The sequence below is a fragment of the Typha angustifolia genome, chromosome 14 (genome assembly GCF_048772165.1).
Source record: "Typha angustifolia cultivar Huaian chromosome 14, ASM4877216v1, whole genome shotgun sequence".
NCBI classification, from domain to species: Eukaryota; Viridiplantae; Streptophyta; class Magnoliopsida; order Poales; family Typhaceae; genus Typha; species Typha angustifolia.
The window spans coordinates 12,500,697-12,524,100 of NC_133252.1; the positions used below are offsets into that span (position 1 = coordinate 12,500,697).

The window sequence follows — 23,404 nt, forward strand, 5'->3', positions numbered from 1 at the left end:
TGTATAGAACTCTTAGATAACTGAGGTAAGACTATGTTTAAGGGTATAAATCCCAAAACAAGAACACAAATCTGTAGTTATATACCTGCATTATGACCAAAAAGATCCATGCTCAGCTTTGTTAGAGTTGACCTGGTTGCTCAAAATTTATGCTCTGCCTGGCCATTAACCATATTACACTAAATAAATATCCGTTCGTATTATGATCGAGTGTTGAAATAAATTGATAAGATTTGGTCCCATCGGATCTAGACAATCTTATTTTTTTGGACATGAAGACATAAAGAAGCCATTGCAATTGCCGGAAATACTAGGCCTACTAAAGGCACAAAAATAGAGGGTAAGTTGAGATCTGTCATAGAATGGGTGCCTCGATTTAATATTTGTATCTATATATTTGTATCCATTAGAAAGATATCTTATGATATGATAAGTATATCTATTATAAGTAATATTAACTATTGTGATTTATATAAAATAAAGTCTCATCCTTTTAACTGATAACTGTCTAGTCAAGTTTAGGCTGACCTAGTATTATTAACTTTAAGAACGGGTACTAATTTGTTGTTGTTGAGGAATTAGTCTAAACAAGTCGGTAAATGCCTTACTAGACTTATTCTTTTAGACCTCCTTTTGAGGGGCAGCATATTAATTAAGATATGCTTGTTTGTTTGTTATGAAATGAGCTAATTTCATTACTTGGCCCATCTGTCATTAGTCATGAACTTATCAACGACGACTAATTTTAACTTTTAATTTGCCTATCAACTTTAAAAGATATCATTTTTCCAATATGGGGCACCTTGGAACAACCATTTGATCTCTCTGATAAGCCAAACCCTTCATTAAAACCAATAGAGAATCATTGTAGCTTTCCTTAAAACATAACTAGCTGCTCTTGTATATCTAAAAAAAAAGGAGAAGCTATAACAGATGCTAAAATAAAACAATGTGCACACTGGCCAACAACAATGAGCTTTTTTAAATACAAGCAATACAAAGCACAAAATTCAGCGAAGGAAAAAAAGATCATACTTGCAACTCTATGCCTGGGGATATTACAACCTCGAAAGTAAATTTAATGGTTTATTGTCTTTGTGGGAAAGAAATATCTAGACATAGATTTCGGTTGAGAGATTATATCCAGATATTAGAGAGGACAGAGCAAGGGCCAAGAACGCGAAGAAGGCCATGCTAATGGATGCTGCACTCAAGTCTGTGAACGAGTTATCGACCCAATTTCGCAGTCCATTTGTAACTGATATTGCCGCAGATATAGCCGACAGCAATAGATAAGCAATGACCTATAAAATTTTGCAATGTTTCACCTCTAATATAACATTTTTCTGGTGATAAGTACAACAATTCCTCAAATTGAAGTAATCTACTTGAAATGAGAGTTTAATCATAATAAAAATCTATTTGACAGAGTATAAGAATGGTGCATCGGCTAATTATTTTCTTTCATTTTTTCCCCTTGTTTGTTGAATAATCTTGAAATCATGCATGTTGATGACCTGTTTCTCATCATATCTTGGCTTAATTACATTTATCAGCAGTTAGCTCATTAGTTTTACTAAAGTTACACTATTTATGTTCAAAATCATGCACGTTTGCCACTGTTCCTTAATATATATATATATAGCTGTATATCTTGCATCCTTTGGACCAAAAGCCCAAACTACATACGAATAATGACATTAAGAATATTGGCTTTACAGAGCAATGGGTGTATAATGTGATAAGATTTAGATTTTATAAGATGATCTGATACCATGTTAAACTGATTGCTTAACAAAACCTTAAAAGCTTTTGAGGCAAATACCTCAACAGAATTCACTCACCTGATCCCCTACAAAGTTGACAAATGCCAACACCCTTCTGGATAGCAAATCTCTTCCAGTGTTGAGTTTGCGAAATTGGATGATCATCTGAACCATACAATAAATGAATGAAAGAATTGCAATGCCCAAGCAATACCTACAAACACCATTCAATTCAAGTTATATGATTTCTTCTCTTTGGAGGGATCATATGATTCACTCCAATGCTTATATTCTATGAGAGGTTGGTTGACTCAACTTGTATTCTTTGTACTTATCATACTTCTGACCATCACCATTCTTATTTGCTGCCATGATGATGAGAGAAAGCAAGGAGAAAAGCCATCCTAGAGATCTAAGCACCAATGTGCTCTTCCTGGCCGAGTCCTCCATCTTCCACTCTTCCACGGCTGATCTGACCACGTTGCTGGGTGGGTTGCTCTCGACCCCCATGAATTGCGACGCCGGAGGCCACGGTCTGCCGTCGCCGAATTCTGCCATTCGACTCTTTTCCTTCAAGATTAGGAAGAAAGGAGGAGTGTGGATTGTTTTGTTGTTTGACAAAGAAGAATGATATGGTCAGCTGGCGTTTTAAATGGAGTAGAACTTGGCTGGCAGAAATGTGAATAAGGTTAGTTGGAATTTATAAGAATTCATAAGACTAATTCTTAGGAAGGTGATTGGCTTGAACATTACGTCAAACTAGTATTATTATATAAAGAGGATTTTATTATTTGCAACTTTGCAGAGAGAGTTATACATTACAAATATACGTATTATAAAATAAGATCGTGTAAGTTAATTAAATGTATGATTTCAAATTGTGTTATTTATTTTTATTTTTTTTTTTGGCCAAAATTTTTAAAATTTTGAGCCATGTGAGCTTGCCACGCCATTAGGGGTGAAAACGGATCGAATACGGATCGGATAGTGCTCAACCCATCCGTATTTTTAGTTCGGATACGGATTCGGATACGGATATTAGACGGATAGTAAAATTTAAAACCATATCCTAACTAAACGGATATGGATAATTTTCGAATAAAGGATCGGATTTTAAACGGATATTGATTAAATTTAAAACCATGCTGAAAAGCTGTTCCATGTTCGAGCACAAAGAGCAACACCAACACCCTGTCCGCCTCTTTCAACAAACAACGGCCGACGTGCAAAACTCCCGCCTTCCACCACCGCACTCGTTCTCCATGTGGATTCCCATTTTGCCCTTCCGCTTGCTCCTCCTCATCCCTTGCCCACCAGGGCTTAAAAGGTCATTTTCTGTTTGCCCTAATCCTTCCCTTCGCCGTTCTCCTCTGCTACTCCTCTCCATCTATGCCGCCTCCCCCCGGTCACGGATCCCGCAACTCGACATGCGATGGATTTGTACACTGAGGTGTCCCCACGACCTTATCACGGCAGGTTTCCTCTCCGCGACGCCTTCGACTTCATCTTCTCCGCCGCCGAACGAATTCGTGGCTGTGATCGACCCCTCTCCCTGGCCGATGAGCTTGGTCGGATTCTTAAGCGTCTCCGGTCGCTCTTGGTCTCTTCCACTGTTGCAGGATGATCCAATGCAAGGAAATCCTCGCGATAGTTCTGCAGCAGGAAGAAGGCGGTAGCGAGATTCTTCCCATAAGGGGTAAGGAAGATGTTATCCCTAGTAAACTGTAAAAAGAAGTGTGCTTTTTGGATCACAAGCTCCTTTTGTTTCAATAATCCGCAGAGCCTTTGAACAAGGAGCTATTGAAGCCATGGATTATATCGAAAAGAAACATAAAGATCATTAGGTACTTCTTCCATGGTTCAAGAAACAGTAAACGATGAGTGCCTGGATTTGGTTTCCATGCTTAGGAAGAGTTCTTGCTCATCAATGGCGGTATCTGGGTGATTGCCAAATCCGGAACTCACAGTCCAGCCAGTAAATTTTCTGGTAAATTTCGTTTATGTTTTCCACTACATATATATTTTCTTCTTCGTCCTCAGTTATGTGATCATATACGTACTTTTTTTCCTTTAGATTAAGTAATTCAAGAAAGCAAGTTCTGTGATCTCAAATTGTATTGCTTAATATAAGTTATGAAGCAAGAACTCCAGAGGAGAGAGCTAATTTTACCTATGCAGTTTGCAGAGTAAAATCTAGATTATTCATTGATGACTATAATTAGCCGGGTAACAATTACACCATGCTTGAATGAAAAGTATAGAAGAGAAGAGAAAATAAGAGGAGAGAAATATTTTCTCTTATTTGGATAAAAATTTATGAGAAAATAGAGAAGAAATGAAGAGAAAAGGAGAGAGGAGATTAGCTTCTAAGAGCGAAGAGAGTAACCAACGAAGAGAAGAGAATATTAAGTAAGAGGAGAGAGGTATGTGATCTTATTTGAACAAAAATTTTAGGAGATAATAGAGAGAAGAAGAAGAGAAGAAATTAGATTTTAATGATCACTTTTTCTTTTTCTCTCCAGAAAAAATTTAAAAGAAAAGACATTTTCTCTTCTTCTTTTTTTCTCTCGTCATCCAAATATAGTCCTAGATTTTCTCTTCTATTTCTCTTATTTTCTCTCCGTAGAACTAAATAAGAGTCTTTTCTCTCTTCATTTCATCCAACACAGTGGTTATATTCTATCTAATTTGACTTGGATATAGTTGGTTACATAAAATTAATTATTCACGGATGACTATAAACTGTAACTCTTTCCAAAGGATCAGAGGTGCCTTGAAGTAACCGAACGTTTCAATCTCATAGCCCTCAATAAATGCTTCCACTCCTACCACCATCTTATTATGCATTAAACAACTGCCCTATTCACTTTATGTTGCTCTCTGCTCTGCAATCGACTGCTTCCAGGACCATTACCTGATCATCGATCAAATAAATCACACCATCCGTGATTTGAAGGCGACATCGTTCATTTATAGATGCTTTACAAATTACAATTCATGTTATAGTATATTATTTATATCTTAGCAAGTAAATTTCTTAACTTCAAGCAATATAGGAAATTTTCATTAAAACGTTGACACCTCCAAAGTCCAATGGTTTTTTTTTTCCCTTTATAAGCCTCAGATTTTTAGGCCTTAAACTCTTTTTTTTTTCTGGTTAACGCCTGACAAAATTTAAGGCACATTCTTGATGTGGAGGAATAGAAAAAAAAATCAAGTGGACAGCGAAAATTTCCACCTTGTGATCCAACAAAAGTACCAAAAGAAACTAAATCACTGGTGTAAGGAAGAATTAAAGGTGGGAGGGAACATGGATCATGTTGGTGCCATTGAGCAGTTGATAGTAAATGCTGTCCTTGAGGGGCCTTAATTCACCAAACTCCCACCCATCCCCTCATTTATTTCATCACCCATTTTCTTGTGGTAATCGAATCCAGATCCTGGGAAGCTTTAGGCCTGGAACCCAGTTGGGTCTCTTTTGGATTGGAGGGAAATGGGAGGCTGTTGTGGCAAACAAGAGGTTGGTGAAGGGCTTCCATGGGAAGTGCAAGATGATGAAGACTTCTTTGCGGCAGAGGAGGAGAAAGAAGACAAGGATGGTGCACTTGTGGGGGATGCAAGTGCACGTGTGAGGTTGAAAGGGTCATGTTTGTTTGCATCCATGTACTCACAACAAGGCTGGAAGGGTGTAAACCAAGATGCAATGACAATTTGGGAGGTAAGGAAACCAAGTACTATAATTATGGATGGTAATATAACATCTTCTCTTTTGGTTTCTAGTATTTTTTTTTTCCAATCAATTTGAAGCATTCTTTCAGAAGAATGAACAAATAGAGAACCTTGACAGAAATGCCTAAATAGAGAACCTTTCTTTGTCAGAAAAATGAACAATTTTTTTAATATATGGATTACTTTTCTTCCCTTTTTTTGTACCATTTTAAGACCCTTTCTTATATTTGTTGTCTTAAGATGCATAGGACTTCGCTGGAGATGAAGATCAAATCTTCTGCGGTGTCTTTGATGGACATGGCCCCTTTGGCCACAAGGTTTCTGGCCATGTTCGAGATGTCTTGCCATCAAAACTATCTTCGTTATCAAGATTGATGAATTCATATGATAGAGATGATGGCATTTATCGCAATGAGAACAGTGCAGATGTAGACTCTTATGACAATCCAAACCATGCTCCCGATGTTGGGAACAACGACCATCAACTGTTATCCTCATGGAAGGCCATCTTTGTAAAGGCTTTTGAGGATTTGGATGAAGAGCTGAGCCAACAATTAAGCATTGATTGCATTTGCAGTGGTACGACTGCTGTATCCATAGTTAAACAGGTATTAGAAATTGTGTCAAGAAACTTTTTTTCTCTTGTTGCTTTGGACTTGATTATGCAGTTAATTCTCCCCCCCTCTTGCCTTTTAGAGAGAGCATTTGGTAATTGGAAATCTCGGAGATTCGCGGGCAGTTCTTTGCACTCGAGATGACAAAAATGAACCTATTGCAGTCCAGCTAACAACTGATCTGAAACCAAACCTTCCAAGTGAGCTTAACATCTCTACGAGTAGCATTTGGAGATAACATTCCATCTATCTAGCTAATGTGGATTTCTTCCCCTATGTGCACTGTGATATAGGTGAAGAAGAAAGGATAAAGAGTTGCAGGGGAAGAGTCTTTGCCCTCAAAGAAGAACCTGACATCCATAGAATGTGGTTGCCTGATGAAGACTCTCCAGGGCTTGCCATGGCGAGAGCCTTTGGAGATTTCTGCCTAAAAGATTTTGGGCTTATCTCTACCCCACAAGTCTCTCACTGGAAGATATCAGAAAAGGATGAGTTTGTGGTTCTTGCAACAGATGGGGTAAGCAAACAGTTAAAAAAGAGTAACAATTTATGGACTACTTGGTATCTCTGAACTTCTCTTATTAATTCCCAGTTTACTTTGACCATAATTTCTTTGAGGAATTAGTTCATTTATTCGTAGAAATCTCATGCTAAGAATCATATTTCTTCTGAAGGTGTGGGATGTTCTATCCAATAAAGAGGTGGTCAATATAGTGTCATCAGTTAGTAAGCAATCGGATGCCGCAAAGCACGTCGTCAACAGAGCAGTCCGAGCATGGAGATCCAAACATCCGACATCCAAGATCGATGACTGTGCAGTCGTATGTCTCTTCTTGAAGCAGCTTCCCTCATCAAACAAGCAAAATTCTGGAACTCCTAAAAGTAGTGCAAGGTCTTGTGAGCTATCATTCAGCGAAAGCTTCAAATCAGCTAGAAGTGAGGAGACTCTTGAGTTAGAGGAAGAGATGACTGCAGATTCTAAGGGAGAATGGAATGCTCTTGAAGGTGTTAGCAGAGCAAACTCAGTGCTGAAGATTCCACGGTTAACAAGTGTGTTAAGCTGGAGAAAGAGATCCACAAAGGTGGACGAGGATTGAGATTACATCCACTTTTGTGGAAGCTTTACCTAAAATATTCTTACCATATGCAATATTGTTAACCCATAAACAAAGAGGGGAAAGTTTAACTCTGAGATCTTTAAACATGAAGAGATCTTTTGATGGGTCAGTATAACAATTGGTGGTGTTCTCTTTGTTGTCTAAGATGGTCCTTCTCCAACCCCTTTCTTTTTATTTCTAATATCAAAAGTAACAACAGTAGTATCTATATATCAGTGAATCCATTAAGATAAGCCATATGTGTGCTGAGCTCCTCCTCTCTGTCAATCATATGTTGCCTCTCTTCACGAGGTTGGCAAATGGCAACTGAAACCTAGCCACGTTCCACCTGCAGATTAGATCTAAGAGCTGTCAGACAATCTACGCACTTAAAATGGATCTACTCCAATCCTTTGACACGTCCACGATACCAACATAATTTAACATTGTACAACAACACATCGTTACATCCAAGATATTCCCTCATATCTAACAGCCCGCCACCTACCTACAAGAATAGTATGGTTAAGGACTATAGATTCTCTCCTACTTGTACAAAAACTAGCTGTAGATTTTATTTTGGAATACTTCAAAAATGTTAGAATTATTATCTCTACTACGAGAAAGTACAAGCATATATCATATGCATCATTACGACAGTTACTATATTACCATGCATGGTTAGGTTCATCGTGTTGTTAGGAATCATGCAAGTAAAATATAGCTGACAGCTATTTGAAATATATTCTAACCTCTATAAAAGATTCGAGAAACTTTTTAAACAAAATTCGTGTCAACTCTATAGCTTCTCAGCTGTCTTCTTTGTTTGTTTATTCGTTATTGAATTGAATATTTTTAAGGCAGAGGATCTTTTGGTGTATTGATCCATGAGATATGCTTCAAATATTCTACCTATAAATTTAGTCCCCATTAGCTGTTAACCTCTGATATGGCACAAGAATCGATCTTGTTATCTTCTATTGATTGAGATAATTATTGCAGTCAATGAGTTGGTATTGAGATGGGGGAGAATCTGCAAACACGATTGTAGGAATTTCCATGTCAGGTTGCTTGCAGTCTTTGATAGGCTGTCAAATTAGTTTAAAACTTCTGGACATGAGTGAAACTGTGAAGCACAGTTAAGTTAGAAAACTTTGGAAACTAATACAGTTTAACATCAAATAACAGATTCATTTACATATAGTAAGAAAAGAGATTTGCCTCTCTTTTGTTTTCCTTCTTCCAATCTCCTTCACTCTGATCTCAGTAGAACACACTGAAACAAGACTAATAAAAATAAAAAAGAAGCAAGAAAATAGAGTAGGAGGAGGGAAAAAAACAAAGGTAAAAAAGATCACTTAATATCCACATTGAAGCAAGGGTTAAGAAAAGCACCCATAACTTGAAGAAATATATAACAAAAGAAAAGAAAAAAAGTCATCACCCTTGTACAATAGGTATTAATCTTCTGATATGCTCTCGAGTTGCGGCCGCCATACGCCGACGCGACTGCTCCTCCGGCGGCGGCGGCTAACTTCTCTTATTAAGTACTTGTCATTGTCACCACCATCTTTACTCACCATTGTACTACTACTCTTCTTCTGGTGATGCTTTTTTCTCTCATTCCTGCCTTGCTTTTCTTCGAGCGAAGATTTTGGAATAAGAAAATAAATAATTCCTCTCTTAAGATCCGCGTCTGCTGACACAATAACAATCTTCTTCGCTACTCCTTGAAAGCAAGGCTTGCTAATTATATGATCAGGATTAGCTTCAAGGATTTCTGCAGCAGAGACTTGGCGACTGTACTCCTCTACTTGGCCATCGAGATGAACAATTCGGATCACATCAAGTGCACCACAAGGAAGAACACAAGCCAAACAACACCTAAGGCTATTGCCCATGCTCTTCAATCTCCTCTCCTTTGCTCACTTCTTCTCTTCTTCTTTTTCTCCTCATTCTGGTTGTCTACTGCGTGGGTTATATAGAAGTTATAGCTCAAAAGCTATGTAACAAAGCGACAAAAGTTTTAATACTAATTTTTTTATAGGGTTTGGTATCATCTTAAATTATTTTAGTGCGCCATTAAAAGGTGAGTTCATCTTTATCATGTTAGAGTTGGGCAAGTTTTTATCTTATTCCTTTTTGCTTCCCTGGCATTTGAGGTTTATATATATATATATATATATATATATATATGAATAGAGAACCCATTTGTGAGATGGCCCTGCTAACTAAGAAATCAAATAACTTCTAGCTAATAAGATATAATTTTAGAGTTGTAGTAAGTGTCAAGTTAAATAATCATTTGATTAAATCTTAATAGAAACAACTAATCCCAATCATTGGCAATATTACATGACCCATTATCCACTGTTTTGCTTGCTAATTAATTTTGCAAAACATCTACTTGTATTATAGTAGTTAAAGCTATCATGAATAAAAAAAGGAAAAGGTAGTCATATTCTTAATTAAGCAGATAAACTTTATTATGGGTTAATTATCATACTTAGTGGATCTCAAACCCTGGTTACAAGCATGCATGGGTAATGGGTGGCATCCATGCTTGATGCATCCCCTCATGGCCGTCCAATTACATCAAAACGATGCATGGAAAGCTACACAGAATCCAACAAGCTTCAGTGATACCGGAATCATTGCCGGCTTCTTAACATACCCAAACATTAAAAGGAAAGCTTAGAATTAGATTAAGATTTCTATCTTCTCAGAAGATTAATTATAGCTTGGAAGTCATTTTACTTCAACCCCTTATAATTTGTTTTTAGTGCCTCAAAAACACCTCACCATCAATTTAGGTTATTTTTAAGGCATGAAAATCATATGATATATTTTCCAAAATTTTAATTGGGTTTAAAAGTTGAAATCTCTCAGGCGAGAATAATCCTACAGTTAAGTGTTCATTAATTAAGAATAAGCGGTGATTAGAAAACTAGGAGAAGAAGGTAAGTGCACGTGCACACCTAAGAGGAAACCACAATGAAGCTTCCTTCCTAGACCCTAGTCATAGATTTTCTTTTCTTTTCTTTCCTTTTATAGTTTTCGACCGACACGTAATTTAAAATAGATTGTTGTTTGATTAAACCTTATCTAACACACACCGAAGACGAGGAGTTGGGCCTGCAAGGCTGTCGAAAAGGCATAAGAAGACAAACTTGGCCCATTAATAAAACTATATTTGGGCCGTGCGGCTCGTGGGCCATCTCAATAATTGGCACACGCGGAGTGGTAGTAGTAGACTAGTAGTAGTAGCAGCAGCAGTAGTACGGGGGCGGGGTGTACCGTACTAAATGATTGGCTGTCTCACTTTGTCGTTACTCTCTTTGTTTTTATTTTTATTTTTAAATTTACATATAACATCCTATCTTTTAATCAACTATATATATTTTTACTATTTGTAAATTAAAATATAATTTAGTATATATATATATATATAATATTCTATCATTATATCAATTAGTTAAACTAATTAAAATTTTAAATTAAGTTAACTAAATAAAGATATTATAAAAATACTCTCTACTAAGAATTTAGTAATTTTAAAAATAAAATATATCTATTTAATGAAATATTTTAACGGTATTAGTTCAAATAAAAATATTTTTTCATATATTTATTACATAAATAAAAATATAAGATATAAATTATAAACAAAATTTTCTATTTTTAAATCCCAAATTCTTAATTATATCTGGCGGTAGGTGTTAAAAGGTATGAGTGGAGATAGTTTTTTTTTTTCTTTTTTTCCTTTTCACACCCTACGAGTTCCACACTGTCTGAGATAGAGGACAGATAGCTGAAAGAACTTAATATTATATTATTGGGATTAATTGTTTCTATTAGTGGTAGGTACATATACTATTGCGAATAGAATAAAACTCATATTATATAAGTATTCTCGAATTTAAATTTTGATATTATTCATTATACTAGGACATTGTTACACCCTATTTAGATGGAAAGACTAATAAGAGAGAAAGAAATAGATGAAAAGAATACGAGAGAAAAAAAAAATGAATAAATGAGAGAAAAGAAGATATAATTATAATTATAAGAGAGAAGAGATATAAGGAGAAGAAAAATATCTAAAGAAAATTTTTAAAAAAAATTGAATAATTATTAGATGTTAATTTTACTCTCTTTTCTCACTTTTTTTCTCCTATAGTTTTTATATTAAAAAAAAATCTCCTTTCTCCTCTCCTTTTCTAATTTTGCCAATAATTAATTGAAGTCATACAGGATTTTGACAGATAGGATGTCTTAACCATAATAAGTACATAAATAAGTCATAAATAAGTTATAAAATGACCAAAAAAAAAAAAAGACTGGTTACTGGTTAGCAATAAAGAAGTCCAGTATAAAGCTTCACTGTGCATCATAGTGGGTCAAACTGGATCTATCTACTGTCATGGGATCATCCGGCTGTCACAGTGATAAATAATAAGATTCAGGACTATGCTTCTGCTCATTGTCAAGATTTTCTACAGTAACTGATTAAAAAGAGTAAAAGAGGACAATTGCATCAATTACACCAGAAAGATTTTGTGGTTCAAACTTAGGCGCAAAGACTAAGAACACAACATAAGTTACATAATAGGGGAACAACCCTAGTGCATCAAGGGCTTGAAAACTAGTATTTGCATCTTTATTATAAAGCACAGAGCTGTGAACGAGTATCAATCTAATAGTTAATCTTCATTGTCCCATAGCTCAGCTGCACTCCTAAATGGGCCATGGCTCTTGTTCACAAAGAGAGTTTCTCCATCCAAGACTCTCCTCTGCACCACAATAAATTCCTATTTATCCCAACTTCCATACAAAGCAAATTGATACATTGTTAGAGTGACATAGGGACCAATACTAACCTGGTCTTTAATGCTGCTCAGAGATTTGAAATCCTCTTCAGGGATTAACCATCCAAATACCTGCATGTTTTCCATGATTCTTTCCTGGTGTGTCGATTTGGGTATGCAACTGGTCCCCCTCTGGAGAGCCCATTTTATGAGGACTTGCCCTGGGCTCTTGTTGAGCTTGTTTGCAATCTAGACACATCGATTTGTTCATATAACAAGTCAATTTGACGAGAGAAAGCAGTACTTGTAGTAAAAAAGATTGTAAATGGAGAACCTTTGTGACAATTGGATCATGTATTAGGTCCCTCTCAGAAGAGCCCAGCGGAGAGTAAGCCTACAAGCAGAGCAGAAATTTTGTAAAAAGTTTACCAGGAGGAGGATTTTGGTAAGAGAATTTATCTTACAGTGACATGGATTCCATTATTCTTGCAGGCTTCCAGCATCTTATCGTTCCTCCAGCCTGGATGCATCTCCATCTGTGTTCAAATCCAGTCAAAGGATTATGCCAACCTCTTAATAGAAGTTATTATACAAGGCATGTTAGTTAGTACCTGACACACAGAAGGCAAGGTTTGTGCCCATCGGATTAACCTATTGAGCTTTGTGACAGTAAAATTGCATACTCCAATGTTCTTAACAAGTCCATCTTTCACTAGTTTTTCCATCTCTCTCCAAACTCCTTCCATGTCGAAGTCAAGCACTTCCCCTGGTTCTGGAGGCCTTTTGGCATCATCTTTCAGGTGGAAAGGCCAGTGAATCTGCCACATCAAAATCAAGCAAATTGTTGTTTGTAAGTATGGCTCTCATGTGTCTATATTTCTATTCACCTACTAGAGATATGAAATCAATCATGGAGATGAAGATATTAAGATAATATTTCCTCGCTGTGTGCAATGTGCTGTTAGCCTATTTGGTCTCTGTAATTAGATTAGTGGAGAATAACTTAAAGGTGCTGCATCCATACCAGATAGAGATCTAGGTAGTTCAGTTGCAGCTCATTGAGTATACTCCTCAATGCACCACGTACTCTATCAGGAGACAGATCAGCACACCTGCACAGAGAGAAAAAAAAGTAATGGCTCTAACTAACCATATGAATGAATCACCACAAGAATATCTATAAATTAGTAAACTGAAAGGATTAAGTTGGTTGCATGGATGATTAGTACCATAACTTCGATGTTATGAATAGGTCTTTTCTTTCAATTCCTGATTCCATTGAAGCTTTCAGGCCTTCTCCTACCTGAAATCACAAGCAGATGCTAACAAAAATATTTCCATGGAAACAGATTAAAGTTTCTGGATTTCTACCTCTTTCTGTACTCCATATTCTGCTGCTGTATCAATATGCCTGTATCCAGCCTGCAATTTTTGAGCCAATATACACTTAGTTCGACATTTTAAAACAATGTTTTCATATTAATTTCCGATCCAAACTCTTTTCAAAACAAAAACAACAATAAGAAAGTCTGAACTTTAACCCCTGCATATATCTCCTATATGACAGAGTTAAGAGTGCAATAGGTATAGAGAGAGAGAGAGAGAGAGAGAGAGAGAGATGACCTGGGTGATAGCAGTGTGAACGGACTGTGAAGCAAGAGAGCCAGACCTCCACGTGCCAAGTCCCACAGAAGGGATGGTGTGGCCGCTTAACAGCTTGTAGTAGTGCTGTTGTCCTTCCTCTCTTGGTGCCCGGGTTGCCTGTGCCATTGCCATTCTTCTCCTCCTCCTCAAACCTGGAACTATGGAAATTAGAAGTATATTTAGGAAAGAGGCCCCTTTATATATGCATGTAGGCTAGAGTGAAGGATGACACGTACCACATTGGGCTTGGACACATGGCTTGAGATCCATCTCTTCGCGTACAAAAGAACTACTCCCGTGGTCTCTAGTATATGTGAGTCACTGGTTGGGCTTGAGACCGAGGTCTGTCCACGGTGTATAACTGGACACGTGTAGACTGTTTATACGATTTGGAAGAGATCTTCTGCAGAGCCAAATGCACGAAGTCGTTGCATAAATACTTGTCAGCCTTTCATTGGCTCAAGTGCCTTGATACATGGAATCGCAAAAAATGACAGTGGGCTGTTACTCCTGAACCAAAAACAAACGAGTTCTGAAAGGGCAAAGAGAATTTCATTCGTTTATATATACCTGAATTCACAAATATATAGACATGCAGAATATGTATACAAGCTCGTAGAACGTCTCCTTTAGCTGAAACATGGGTGTGTTTCTGACTATCAAATTGACATATTAAGTACAAATCAAATGTTAAATCTATGTTACAATTGATAGAAATTGTTCTAACTAAAAAGAAGAAGGAAAAGTATCCTCCCACAATCAAACATGTAATGTGGGAAGAGCAACATTTTTAATGGCAGAAGCCAATTGCAATGAGGGAAAAAAAAAGATTGAAAGGCGGTTGCTTCTCTCGCCAAAACTTTTACATAAGAGGCCAGCCAGGCCACCCTCAACAGTGTAGTTTTATCTCCTTTTTATCTGTTTGCCGCAGAGCTTCGCCAGAAGCCTTTTTGGTTTTGATAGTGATGACGGACCAATCAAAATGTGGATTTAGCCTCTGGGTTAGCCATCACCCGACTGGTTACTGCTTTCATCGGTGCTGTTTACTTTATTTGAGCTGCATTCCAGCAATGGTATTTCAGATGCATCGGAAACTGGATTGTCAGTTAGCTCTTTTGTTCGCGGCTGCAATCCTGTAAATCGAGCAAGATCGACCCATTGCTGTGCCAAATGATACTAGGAGATTAGAACGCGAAATGATAATTCAAGATATTTAAGTTTGTGTTTGCATAGTTCTTGTAATTGTACTGCAAAATCTACAAGAAAAAAAGACAAAAAGGAAATCTGAAATTGTCTGCTTTTCTGTGGATTGTCTTTTCTAATCGATGCCTTTTTAACCTGAGAGTTCCAATAGATGTACACTGTAATGATAATGTATTCTTTTTTCAATATTTGATTACAGTCATCCTTATCCAATCAGTCTTAACAGCCAAATGCATTATTTTGAATGAAAATAGCTTCACAAATGGAAAACTATAATGGTGTATGGTAAACAATCATTGACACAAGCAAAACAATAGGTAGTTGGCAATTATCTATCTCCTTTCTATATCAGAATTGATGGTGGCAACAGTAGTAACCCATCAATTTAAAGTATGAGATAAATTAAAACATTATAGGAGAAATATGATTACTGCACAGCTGAAAAGCAATGCTGAAGTGGACAAGATTCACTAGATTGAACTGGAAACATCAGCTTTGATTTTCACTAAAGGGCTAACACCTTTCCATGGAAAACAAGTCAAAGCAGACAGCAATATTAAATACGAGAAGACCTAACATAGAATATTGTGAAGCTATCTTGTTTCTTTCGCTTTCAAAAATGTAGATGATTAAAAGTTTTAAAGATGTGGTAGAGAGCAATTCCAATTACGCGGGAGAAGAATGAAATAAATAACTCCAACTTGAGAGTTTAAGAAAAGCCTAACCTGTGTTCCCCAGTATGAGTTGATAGTGCGAACAACAAAAGACAACATATTAGCAAGAAACGGTTGATTATAGTAAGATAGCAGATGATCAGAAAAACGATGCTCCACAATTCCAGCAATTATCTGCATAAAAGAAAGAAAACATTGAGAAATGGATTATGCATCGATCACCAAGAATCAGGAAAAGATTTACTTTACTTCCAACAGAAACAACAACAATAGAACATCAGACATCTAAATGATGACTGCTTTGATAATTAATTGGTCGCTGGGATTGATCATGTTGTTTGCAGTTTAAACTTGTGCATCAAGAAACAGCCCACTTCCCATGTACTTGAAAAAAAGTTGAGAAGATAACTTGCAACAGAGAGCTTAGGAGTTAGGACAAAAAATCCCGACGGGCCACCTAGACACCATTGGAAATATTTATAAAAGCTCAATTGAGTAAATAAGTAAATAACTGGATCATTGCTATCCATGAATAGACACCACCACCTCTAATTTTCAAATTTAAAGTTTTTAACATCCAATAGTGCATCAGAAAAAATGACAAGTACCATATGCCAAACGTCCCTATTCGAAGAAATAACTAGCTCACCAGATAAAAAGATACAAGTATTTAAAACATACAATATTACAAACAATAGCTAAAGACAGTAATTGAATCAGGATCTCCATTGTTGTGCTAGAATGAACTCAATTTTCAATACCTGATACCGGAGGTTTGCTGATGATCCAAGGAAGCATCCATAAACAGCCGCTGACTTGAATATGGGAGATCTTTTGCGTCTGCCATTTACAGTTAATCCAGACTTTAAAGCTCCGCGAATAGCATATAGAACATCAGAAGCAACTCCAGCTCCAATACTAGAGATAATCCCAACACCAGCAAGTTTTACACCACCAATTAGCACAGATGCAAATCTCTGATTCAAATTCCAGTCCCTTCCAACAGTACTTTTTTGAAAGGCATTATCTGGAAAGGACCCTAGAAGACCTTTGAGTAGTTCTAAATTATCCGAAGAGCTATCATCGGCATAAGAGAGGAACGACAGAGTGGGAGCAGGAAGCCACACAGTAAAGAAATCAACAACTATTCCTCTGATGGTGTCAGTTAGGACATAGTCAATTTCTTCAAAAAACCGACCTTTGCGTCTTTCATATTGTGCTAAAAGAGTAGTTGTTATTGATATGGCCTCTTCTATAGCTAATCTATGTAGGAACTTGGGATCTGCTAGTAATCTTTCGCGAAAACCCTGTAATTGATGATGACATCTTAGCAAGTAAAAATTACTTTGAAACACAACATAGCATCTCCTGTTTTCTCATCATTTCAACATTGACATACTTTTGAACTTCTCTATACATCTAACAGTGAAATGTAACTTAAGAAACAAAAGGCCAAATACTGTAGAATAGAGACTTACTTGGAACTGATAAATGAGTTCTGAGATAAGAGGGTACTGCTCAAGGTCAAAAAAGTTTTGCAATATCTCAGGCGAGACCAAACCAAGATCTAATCCTTGCTGAAGATCCTGATAAACATTTCAATACAAGAATTTTAAAAATTCCTGAAGGAATTTAGGTAAAGTGATTACATGCTACTACTTAGATAGACAAAGTTGTCAAGTAAACACACCTATCACATATCAACATTAGAAATCTCTTCGAAATCAGAAAGGACTTGGCTAAGGGACTAATTCTTAATTTCCCCTCGTTACCAGAAGATCATGAGAAAGGCATCAAAGGGCACAAAAGTAAGAAATAAAAGCAAACAAGTACCTGAGGTAGAGCTTCTCTCCTCTGACCAGCTGCATTCATTACTCGAGCTATCTCAGCACGATCAAAACAATTTCTACTGCAAGGCTTAGCAGCAGAGTACCATAAGAAATCAGCTACAGGAATTTCACCTTCTCTTCTTATATCTTGCCTTTCAGGATCAAGTAATATGACAGCTTGGTTTTTCTTTTGCAGTTTCTTTGATATTCTAGCCGGAATGCCAACACCTCTTGATCCATAAATGACATGGCTTGCACCGGTTACAACTATGAGCATGCCTGTAGAACCTCCGTCAAGTACTGTTTGCATAATTTTCTGGGACATGGTATAATCATCAACTACTCTTGCCTGGGCAGATAAGAAGGAACTAGGGCCAAAAGGAACAGAACTTGACGAAATCTTATCTATCATTGACCTGCCAGAGATAGATGTAAAGCCGGAAATGAAGCCTGAACCAACTGGGGGAGCATATAACTTGCGTTCTGCCTTGGAAAGACCCCGAATACCTTCAGCTTGGACAGTTCTTAGCACCTACATTGAAAAGTTTAGGAATCTCCATCAAGGATCCATACGTGTACAGGCAGATAGCTGATGAATCAAGTCATCAAACAAGATAACCAATGTCAACTTCCTGCAACCATTAGCAATGGTGAACTACAAACATGAATTACCTCAAGTGGAGTTCCACATGCCACAAGCTTCACGCCATTATCACGAGAATAGTTCAAAAGGGGTTCATACTCTTGCCATCGCTGAGGAGGCCAGTGAGAGACATAAGACCTTAAGCTTCCGCCATCAATTCTGTCATTGATATTGTTCTTGTAATAAGAAAAAAGGGGGAATGAAATACAAATTCATCAGGCTGAACAATATGTCCCTTCTAAAGGAGTTACATGAATTATTTTTCACTCGAATTGAGCAATTTCTCTTTAACGGGGAATGCTTTAACTTATTTAGCATCACTTCTAACTTTGCAAAATCGTTCATTATTTCTTACTCTGTCTTGTCATTCTATCTTACCAGTTGTCATCAGTCAACCATCTCAACATTCTATCTTCAGCTAAACCTAATTTCAAATTGCAAAATAGAAAAGAATGAAGAAAGTAAGAAATCAACGGACCTTCCATCCATGAACTGATTGAGCTGCTCCTGAAGATTACAAGGGAAAGCCTCGAGAGCCAACGATACCGGCCTCTGCTGCTCCACGCACCGGCTCCGGAGATTCTTAACAATCTCCAGTTCAAGATCCCTGTCATCTCGATCCGGCACCAGCTCCGCCTCCCCTAAGTAGACTACTCGAGCGCTCATTAGCTTCTCCCATATCTTACTCTTGTCCTTCCCCACCGCCTGCGGCTCCCCGATCACCGTCGCGTCGTAAACCCTAGATAGGATCTCCGCCTTTCCTTCCCCCTTCTTCTCCTTCTCCTTTTCTCCTTCTACACCGGTGGCGGCGGTACTGGTAGTAGGCGGGGGAGTCTCAGAGGTTTTTTCCTCCTCTGCGGCCGCGGCAGCGGCAGAGATGGAATGGAGAAATCCAGCGGCCATGGCCAAGGAGGGCACGAGGAGAAAGTCTCGCCGGCTACCGGAAAGAACGCGGCGGGATTCGACGCCGCCGTCGGCATCTCCGGCGGGGACACGGCGGACAACGGCGGCGATGGGTTTCGTCCGGCGAACCGCCAGCGAGAATTGGCGGGAAGAGTGGGCGCCTGACCTAGTATTCGGGCGGGGAAGCAGAGGGGAAAGGAGCGGTTTAAAGTCGACTTTTTGGGCGTGGGATATCATTTCCCCAGGCGAGGTGCTTATTTGGACGCACCGGGAGGAACGTCAGGAAGAGAAAACGAGGAGGGTGGGGACGTTCCGTTTATATGTATCCCAGACCATTTGCGGTCTGTAACGCCGTTATAGTCATTATAATTGGTGCAAACTAGTACCAAACGTTGCTGCTTATCATAAATTGTGGTAGAACTTTAATGGTCATATTTTACTTAAATCCAACTATAGAGGTAATAATATAAGGGCCATATTAGAGTTTAATAGCAATTGATAAATGTCATCCAAAGCTAACAATAAGAATGCTAAAATGAGCATTAATAGTTTGCTAAATTATCACGCTATTCCTATCATGCTTAATGTACAAATTATTTCTACGAGGGTAATTAAGTGTTGTTACATCCCTGTTAAATGTTAATAGGTAATTTTGAAATCGTTAAACTATAACTCACCCTAATTTGAGACATGAGAAAGGCAAGCATAAAGTTTAATATCACGATATCATTGCACTTCAATAGTGGATATTGTTAAAACAAAGACAGATATTGCTTACGTGTCCGGATAAGCACTGGCGTGAGATGTGAGTGGCCGAGAAGCTAAAACTTCCAGTAAGACAAGATTGGGACGAACGAATGGTTCTAACACCAGCCACGCTCACAAATTAGTAGTCAGGACTCAGGAGTTCCGGGCCACCCAAACATAGTGGAGGGCTTTGAAGTCTACTTTGCTCTTCTAAGGCATGACCACAAGAAATGAGGCAATTTGTTAGCTATTCAACCATAGAATTGTAGATAAATCTTTCAGCTGATACAACTATCATCACATGAATAACTTTGTGCCCGAAGTGGTTTTCTTTTTCTGAGGGAAAGCATGAAGGTAGAACAATTCATTCAAAACTAGAGATTTAAGACTCTTTAATTCAAATTCCCTATCTAGTCCACAGTAGACAATACTAAATAAAATAAAACATCAAAGTTCAAAGTGATTCAGAGAAGGCATTCATTATATCAGCACAGGAGTGTATTGTAATTAAAAATAGCAAAAAAGATGAAGTTTGTTTTGCAGATGAAATAATATAACCAAAAAAATGAATTCATGGGCAATTCTTAGGAAAGGAACAGCTGATTATATAGGTTGCCATCAATAGAGTTTCGTCAGTGCATATATATATAAATAGACTAACAATCCAATGGAGAGTAGAAACATAATCAAAGCATCTTGACACCAACATACATAGAATAAGAATCATCTATCATTTACATATACAAACTATCAAATATAATACAACCCAATCACTATCCCAAACTCGACGCACTCTGTTATACATCTGATAACTTCATAGAACTTCAGCCGTGTTGCTCTGTGTCCAGTGTCTTTTACATTCTCTTGAAAAATAAAAAATTGTTGTAACTTCAACACTGAAAAGAGACAAAAGAAATTTAAGTGAACAATTTACAGAAGAGCTAATTTGTCTGGTTGCCAGATGTATGTTGCCTTTCACATTTGAAAGTCTAGGAGAATTGAGAAGGTTAAATTAATCCATGAAAATAATTTAAAAGATTCCCACATGTTGGAACAGCAGAATGATATATGATATAAAAGCCCCACCCATGATAATCACCTCTTCCCTCCATGAATCACTCCCACACTCCGCCTATCACCATTCATAATTGGTCACAGACAAAGTATCAAATAATAACATTCCAGTGGATTTACCATTTTCAAATTTAAGGAGGTCTAGTAATAAACACTGAAAGATTAAACTAGTTTGACCAGAAATTTTGGTAGCAGATCGGAAATGCCAAGTGACCAACCATGTCAAGCAACCGTGCAATTACAACAGATTATACCTTGTTCAGACCCAAATGATGACTTATACAAGCCTTATTCCAGCCCAACAATCTTGCTTTGTAGTCGTAAATTATGATTTTCCTGCCAAACAAAAAAGAGGTACAATCATTCAGCATAATGAACCGCGTTCCTGAAATAATAGCCTTAAGATGAATAAAGAAGCACAGATACACGTCAACAAATGCACTAACTTGAAGCCACTATTTCATCAGCCCTAGCGGACAACCAAATTTTGTTCCAACTACAGCTTGCTTTACTTGTTCAACTTTGATCTATCCAGCTTAACTGTCTTCTATGACAAACTCTTGACTATATCAACCCTCTTTTAGTAGATATCAAGTTCCTGAGGAACTGACTAGAACCAATAGAAAGGTCTAAAGGTGAAATCTCAGAAGGCTAAGAGCAGGGCTAGCAAAGCACCAGGCTTGGCCACTCTGACCATCCAAGTCGAATAAAATTATCTAGCTATAATTATATTCTAGTTCGACCCAAAGATAAATGCCGTAGTCCATAGACTTAAAAATGCATGACACTTTCCATACTGATCAATTTTCCTGAAATCGTACTTATGAATTGTTAAAATTAATTGAAGCTACAATAATTTTTTTTTAAGTATGCTTTTGCTGCTTTAAGCTTGTGTTCAATAACTACAAAATGGAATGCATTTTGTACCTGAGCAAAAAATTTCAACATTGATCACAATTAGATATGCCATGACATGAAACCAAATGAACACCATTACATTATTGTTTTTGTACTCTAGGTACCAGAAAATTCAAAAAGGAAGTGTTTAATACTTTACTCGAATTTTCTCTTATCCAGACATGCATGTTCTTTCCTCTTAATAGAGTAGACACTTGAATTTGCTTCAGAAAACAGAATCCAACTCCCATACTCAAGTCACACCATTATTATTCTCAACTAAACATGTCTGAAACATCTTAACTGACTTTCCCCCTTTCTCATTTACAATTGATGTTACTCCTTTCTTTCAACAAAGATTACAGAAATCATCTGTAACTTCTCTTTGCATCACGAACTCTCATGTCTAAGCATAATCTATCCTAAATGCTCCACATTTTTGTCATTGAACATGGCAGTTCTTACCGTTACTCCTCAAACTTCCTTGATGACCACACACACACACACACACACACACACACAGAGAGAGAGAGATTTTACCATTTTGCAGTCTTTGCTCTTCTTTATGATCTCCCCTGAATAACTACTACTTTTTTTATTGTTGCTCAGAAACTACTTCAGCATATTCTATTCAAAATCATCAAAAATTTACAATGACATGATAAAATGAAATCCACGAATCAATGCAAAACTAGGGCTGCACAATTACAGATTCATCAGTGACAAATTTTGTAAGCACATAAAACAAGAATTCGAAAGACAATGCCGAGCTCACCTGCTGAAGAACCCTAGCCGAACTCTTCTCCACCAGCCTGGCCAAGCTCTCAAGCTTGAGCAACATCCTCCCATACAAATCCTCCAGCTCCGGTATGCACTTCCCTGCCCCTGCCCCAACCATTTGTTCCAATCTCTCAATCTCAAACCCCTCTACAAACTTATCCAAAACCTTCTTCTCCCTGGCCACCTCCTGGGTTCTTCCAATACTCTTCCCTTTTCCTTTCTTAATTCCTGTTGGAATCCACGGAAGAGCTGACTCTGCCGAGAAATTGCCAGATTGCCCCCATAACCCTAGCCCTAGATTGACCAGATCCAAAGATCTCGGCTCTAGGACGCCACCGGAGACGACGAAGGCGCGGAAGTCGATAGTGTGGATGGAATTGTTTGGGGAGGCGGAAGAGGAGAGAAGGAGGAAGACGCACGGGGTTAGGGTTTTGGAGAGGGAGATGGAAACGGCGAGCTCGCGCATGGAGGGGCGGAGGGGAGAGAGGCGGCGAGCGGAGAACCAACCGAGGAGGGAGGAAGAGGAGGAGGAAGAAGGGAAGGAGGAGGGATTGACGTGGCCGAGATGATCGTAGAAGTGCATGGGAAAGCCAGAGCAGAAGTAACCGGTGATGGAGGCGGCGGAGGAGGAGGACGAGGAGTGGAGGTGGAGGTGATCGTCGTCGTGGAGGATGGGAGGGAGGAGGGAGAGGTGGCCAAAGAGAAGACCGTCGAGGTCGCCAGAGGAGGAGGTGAAGCGGTGGAGGAGGGAAGCGAGAGTGGCGGAGGAGACGGAAAGCTTCTCTAAGTTTGGGATCTCCTCCGCCATTGGAGGTGGAGATGGAAGCTTGATTCCAGTTGAAGATTTTAAACATGGAACGATTGAAACTTGATCACATTTGGAAAGGAGAGAAGTCATCGGAGATGGTTATGATCGGGATTTGGAAACGACATTACTAAATAGTAAAAATCCTAATACAAATCGAGGGGCGGGAATTCTTCAAACATCAACTTGAA

The 23,404-nt window shown here is 38.0% G+C and overlaps 6 protein-coding genes across 8 annotated transcripts; 1 reads left to right on the plus strand and 5 right to left on the minus strand.

The window, feature by feature from the left end:
* Window positions 1-992: 992 nt before the first annotated feature.
* Window positions 993-2,304, minus strand: LOC140776677 (CASP-like protein 4B3). The gene is made up of 3 exons (XM_073120468.1): window positions 2,083-2,304; window positions 1,845-1,980; window positions 993-1,304 (listed from the first exon to the last, which is right to left on the minus strand). Exons 1-3 carry the CDS (start codon window positions 2,274-2,276, stop codon window positions 1,113-1,115), a joined length of 522 nt encoding a protein of 173 aa, XP_072976569.1. The 5' UTR covers window positions 2,277-2,304; the 3' UTR covers window positions 993-1,112.
* A 715-nt stretch (window positions 2,305-3,019) lies between these two features.
* LOC140775393 (probable protein phosphatase 2C 73) lies at window positions 3,020-7,317 on the plus strand. Its single transcript, XM_073118658.1, has 7 exons — window positions 3,020-3,462; window positions 3,547-3,753; window positions 5,204-5,484; window positions 5,744-6,103; window positions 6,192-6,309; window positions 6,403-6,626; window positions 6,784-7,317. The coding sequence occupies exons 3-7, from the start codon at window positions 5,260-5,262 to the stop codon at window positions 7,204-7,206; spliced, it is 1,350 nt and encodes a 449-aa protein (XP_072974759.1). The 5' UTR covers window positions 3,020-3,462; window positions 3,547-3,753; window positions 5,204-5,259; the 3' UTR covers window positions 7,207-7,317.
* A 1,349-nt stretch (window positions 7,318-8,666) lies between these two features.
* Window positions 8,667-9,107, minus strand: LOC140775753 (uncharacterized). The gene has a single exon (XM_073119170.1). It carries the CDS (start codon window positions 9,105-9,107, stop codon window positions 8,667-8,669), a length of 441 nt encoding a protein of 146 aa, XP_072975271.1.
* Window positions 9,108-11,689: 2,582 nt separating this feature from the next.
* LOC140775442 (aldose reductase) lies at window positions 11,690-14,035 on the minus strand. Its single transcript, XM_073118731.1, has 10 exons — window positions 13,895-14,035; window positions 13,638-13,816; window positions 13,386-13,436; window positions 13,244-13,317; window positions 13,039-13,126; window positions 12,626-12,832; window positions 12,479-12,550; window positions 12,349-12,408; window positions 12,087-12,263; window positions 11,690-11,999 (listed from the first exon to the last, which is right to left on the minus strand). The coding sequence occupies exons 1-10, from the start codon at window positions 13,926-13,928 to the stop codon at window positions 11,910-11,912; spliced, it is 1,032 nt and encodes a 343-aa protein (XP_072974832.1). The 5' UTR covers window positions 13,929-14,035; the 3' UTR covers window positions 11,690-11,909.
* Window positions 14,036-14,660: 625 nt separating this feature from the next.
* LOC140775435 (protein RETICULATA-RELATED 5, chloroplastic-like) lies at window positions 14,661-19,229 on the minus strand. The gene is made up of 7 exons (XM_073118723.1): window positions 18,486-19,229; window positions 18,037-18,166; window positions 17,369-17,896; window positions 17,014-17,121; window positions 16,297-16,842; window positions 15,587-15,709; window positions 14,661-14,819 (listed from the first exon to the last, which is right to left on the minus strand). The coding sequence occupies exons 1-7, from the start codon at window positions 19,145-19,147 to the stop codon at window positions 14,661-14,663; spliced, it is 2,256 nt and encodes a 751-aa protein (XP_072974824.1). The 5' UTR covers window positions 19,148-19,229.
* Window positions 19,230-19,341: 112 nt separating this feature from the next.
* LOC140775443 (uncharacterized) lies at window positions 19,342-23,322 on the minus strand. 3 transcript variants are annotated; one of them, XM_073118734.1, is made up of 3 exons: window positions 22,404-23,322; window positions 20,986-21,067; window positions 19,342-19,867 (listed from the first exon to the last, which is right to left on the minus strand). In XM_073118734.1, the coding sequence occupies exons 1-2, from the start codon at window positions 23,304-23,306 to the stop codon at window positions 21,020-21,022; spliced, it is 951 nt and encodes a 316-aa protein (XP_072974835.1). In that variant the 5' UTR covers window positions 23,307-23,322; the 3' UTR covers window positions 19,342-19,867; window positions 20,986-21,019. The 3 variants fall into 3 exon arrangements, with proteins under 3 accessions (XP_072974835.1, XP_072974834.1, XP_072974833.1); XM_073118733.1 differs by lacking the exon at window positions 19,342-19,867 and adding an exon at window positions 20,286-20,520; XM_073118732.1 differs by lacking the exon at window positions 19,342-19,867 and adding an exon at window positions 20,286-20,553.
* Window positions 23,323-23,404: the final 82 nt, after the last annotated feature.

Coding starts and splice junctions, on each gene's coding strand:
- LOC140776677 (XM_073120468.1), bottom strand. CDS start 2,276: ATGGGGGTCGAGAGCAACCCACCCAGCAACGTGGTCAGATCAGCCGTG. Junction 1,981..2,082: donor GATAAGTACAAAGAATACAA/GTTGAGTCAACC, acceptor TGGTGTTTGTAG/GTATTGCTTGGGCATTGCAA. Junction 1,305..1,844: donor TCAACTTTGTAGGGGATCAG/GTGAGTGAATTC, acceptor AAAATTTTATAG/GTCATTGCTTATCTATTGCT.
- LOC140775393 (XM_073118658.1), top strand. CDS start 5,260: ATGGGAGGCTGTTGTGGCAAACAAGAGGTTGGTGAAGGGCTTCCATGG. Junction 5,485..5,743: donor ATGCAATGACAATTTGGGAG/GTAAGGAAACCA, acceptor TAAGATGCATAG/GACTTCGCTGGAGATGAAGA. Junction 6,627..6,783: donor TGGTTCTTGCAACAGATGGG/GTAAGCAAACAG, acceptor TTTCTTCTGAAG/GTGTGGGATGTTCTATCCAA.
- LOC140775753 (XM_073119170.1), bottom strand. CDS start 9,107: ATGGGCAATAGCCTTAGGTGTTGTTTGGCTTGTGTTCTTCCTTGTGGT.
- LOC140775442 (XM_073118731.1), bottom strand. CDS start 13,928: ATGGATCTCAAGCCATGTGTCCAAGCCCAATGTG. Junction 13,318..13,385: donor AATATGGAGTACAGAAAGAG/GTAGAAATCCAG, acceptor TTGTGATTTCAG/GTAGGAGAAGGCCTGAAAGC. Junction 12,551..12,625: donor CCTTGCCTTCTGTGTGTCAG/GTACTAACTAAC, acceptor ATTTGAACACAG/ATGGAGATGCATCCAGGCTG.
- LOC140775435 (XM_073118723.1), bottom strand. CDS start 19,147: ATGATATCCCACGCCCAAAAAGTCGACTTTAAACCGCTCCTTTCCCCT. Junction 18,167..18,485: donor AATCAGTTCATGGATGGAAG/GTCCGTTGATTT, acceptor TATCAATGACAG/AATTGATGGCGGAAGCTTAA. Junction 17,122..17,368: donor GGAGAGAAGCTCTACCTCAG/GTACTTGTTTGC, acceptor AATGTTTATCAG/GATCTTCAGCAAGGATTAGA.
- LOC140775443 (XM_073118734.1), bottom strand. CDS start 23,306: ATGACTTCTCTCCTTTCCAAATGTGATCAAGTTTCAATCGTTCCATGT. Junction 21,068..22,403: donor CGGCTAGGGTTCTTCAGCAG/GTGAGCTCGGCA, acceptor TTTGTTTGGCAG/GAAAATCATAATTTACGACT.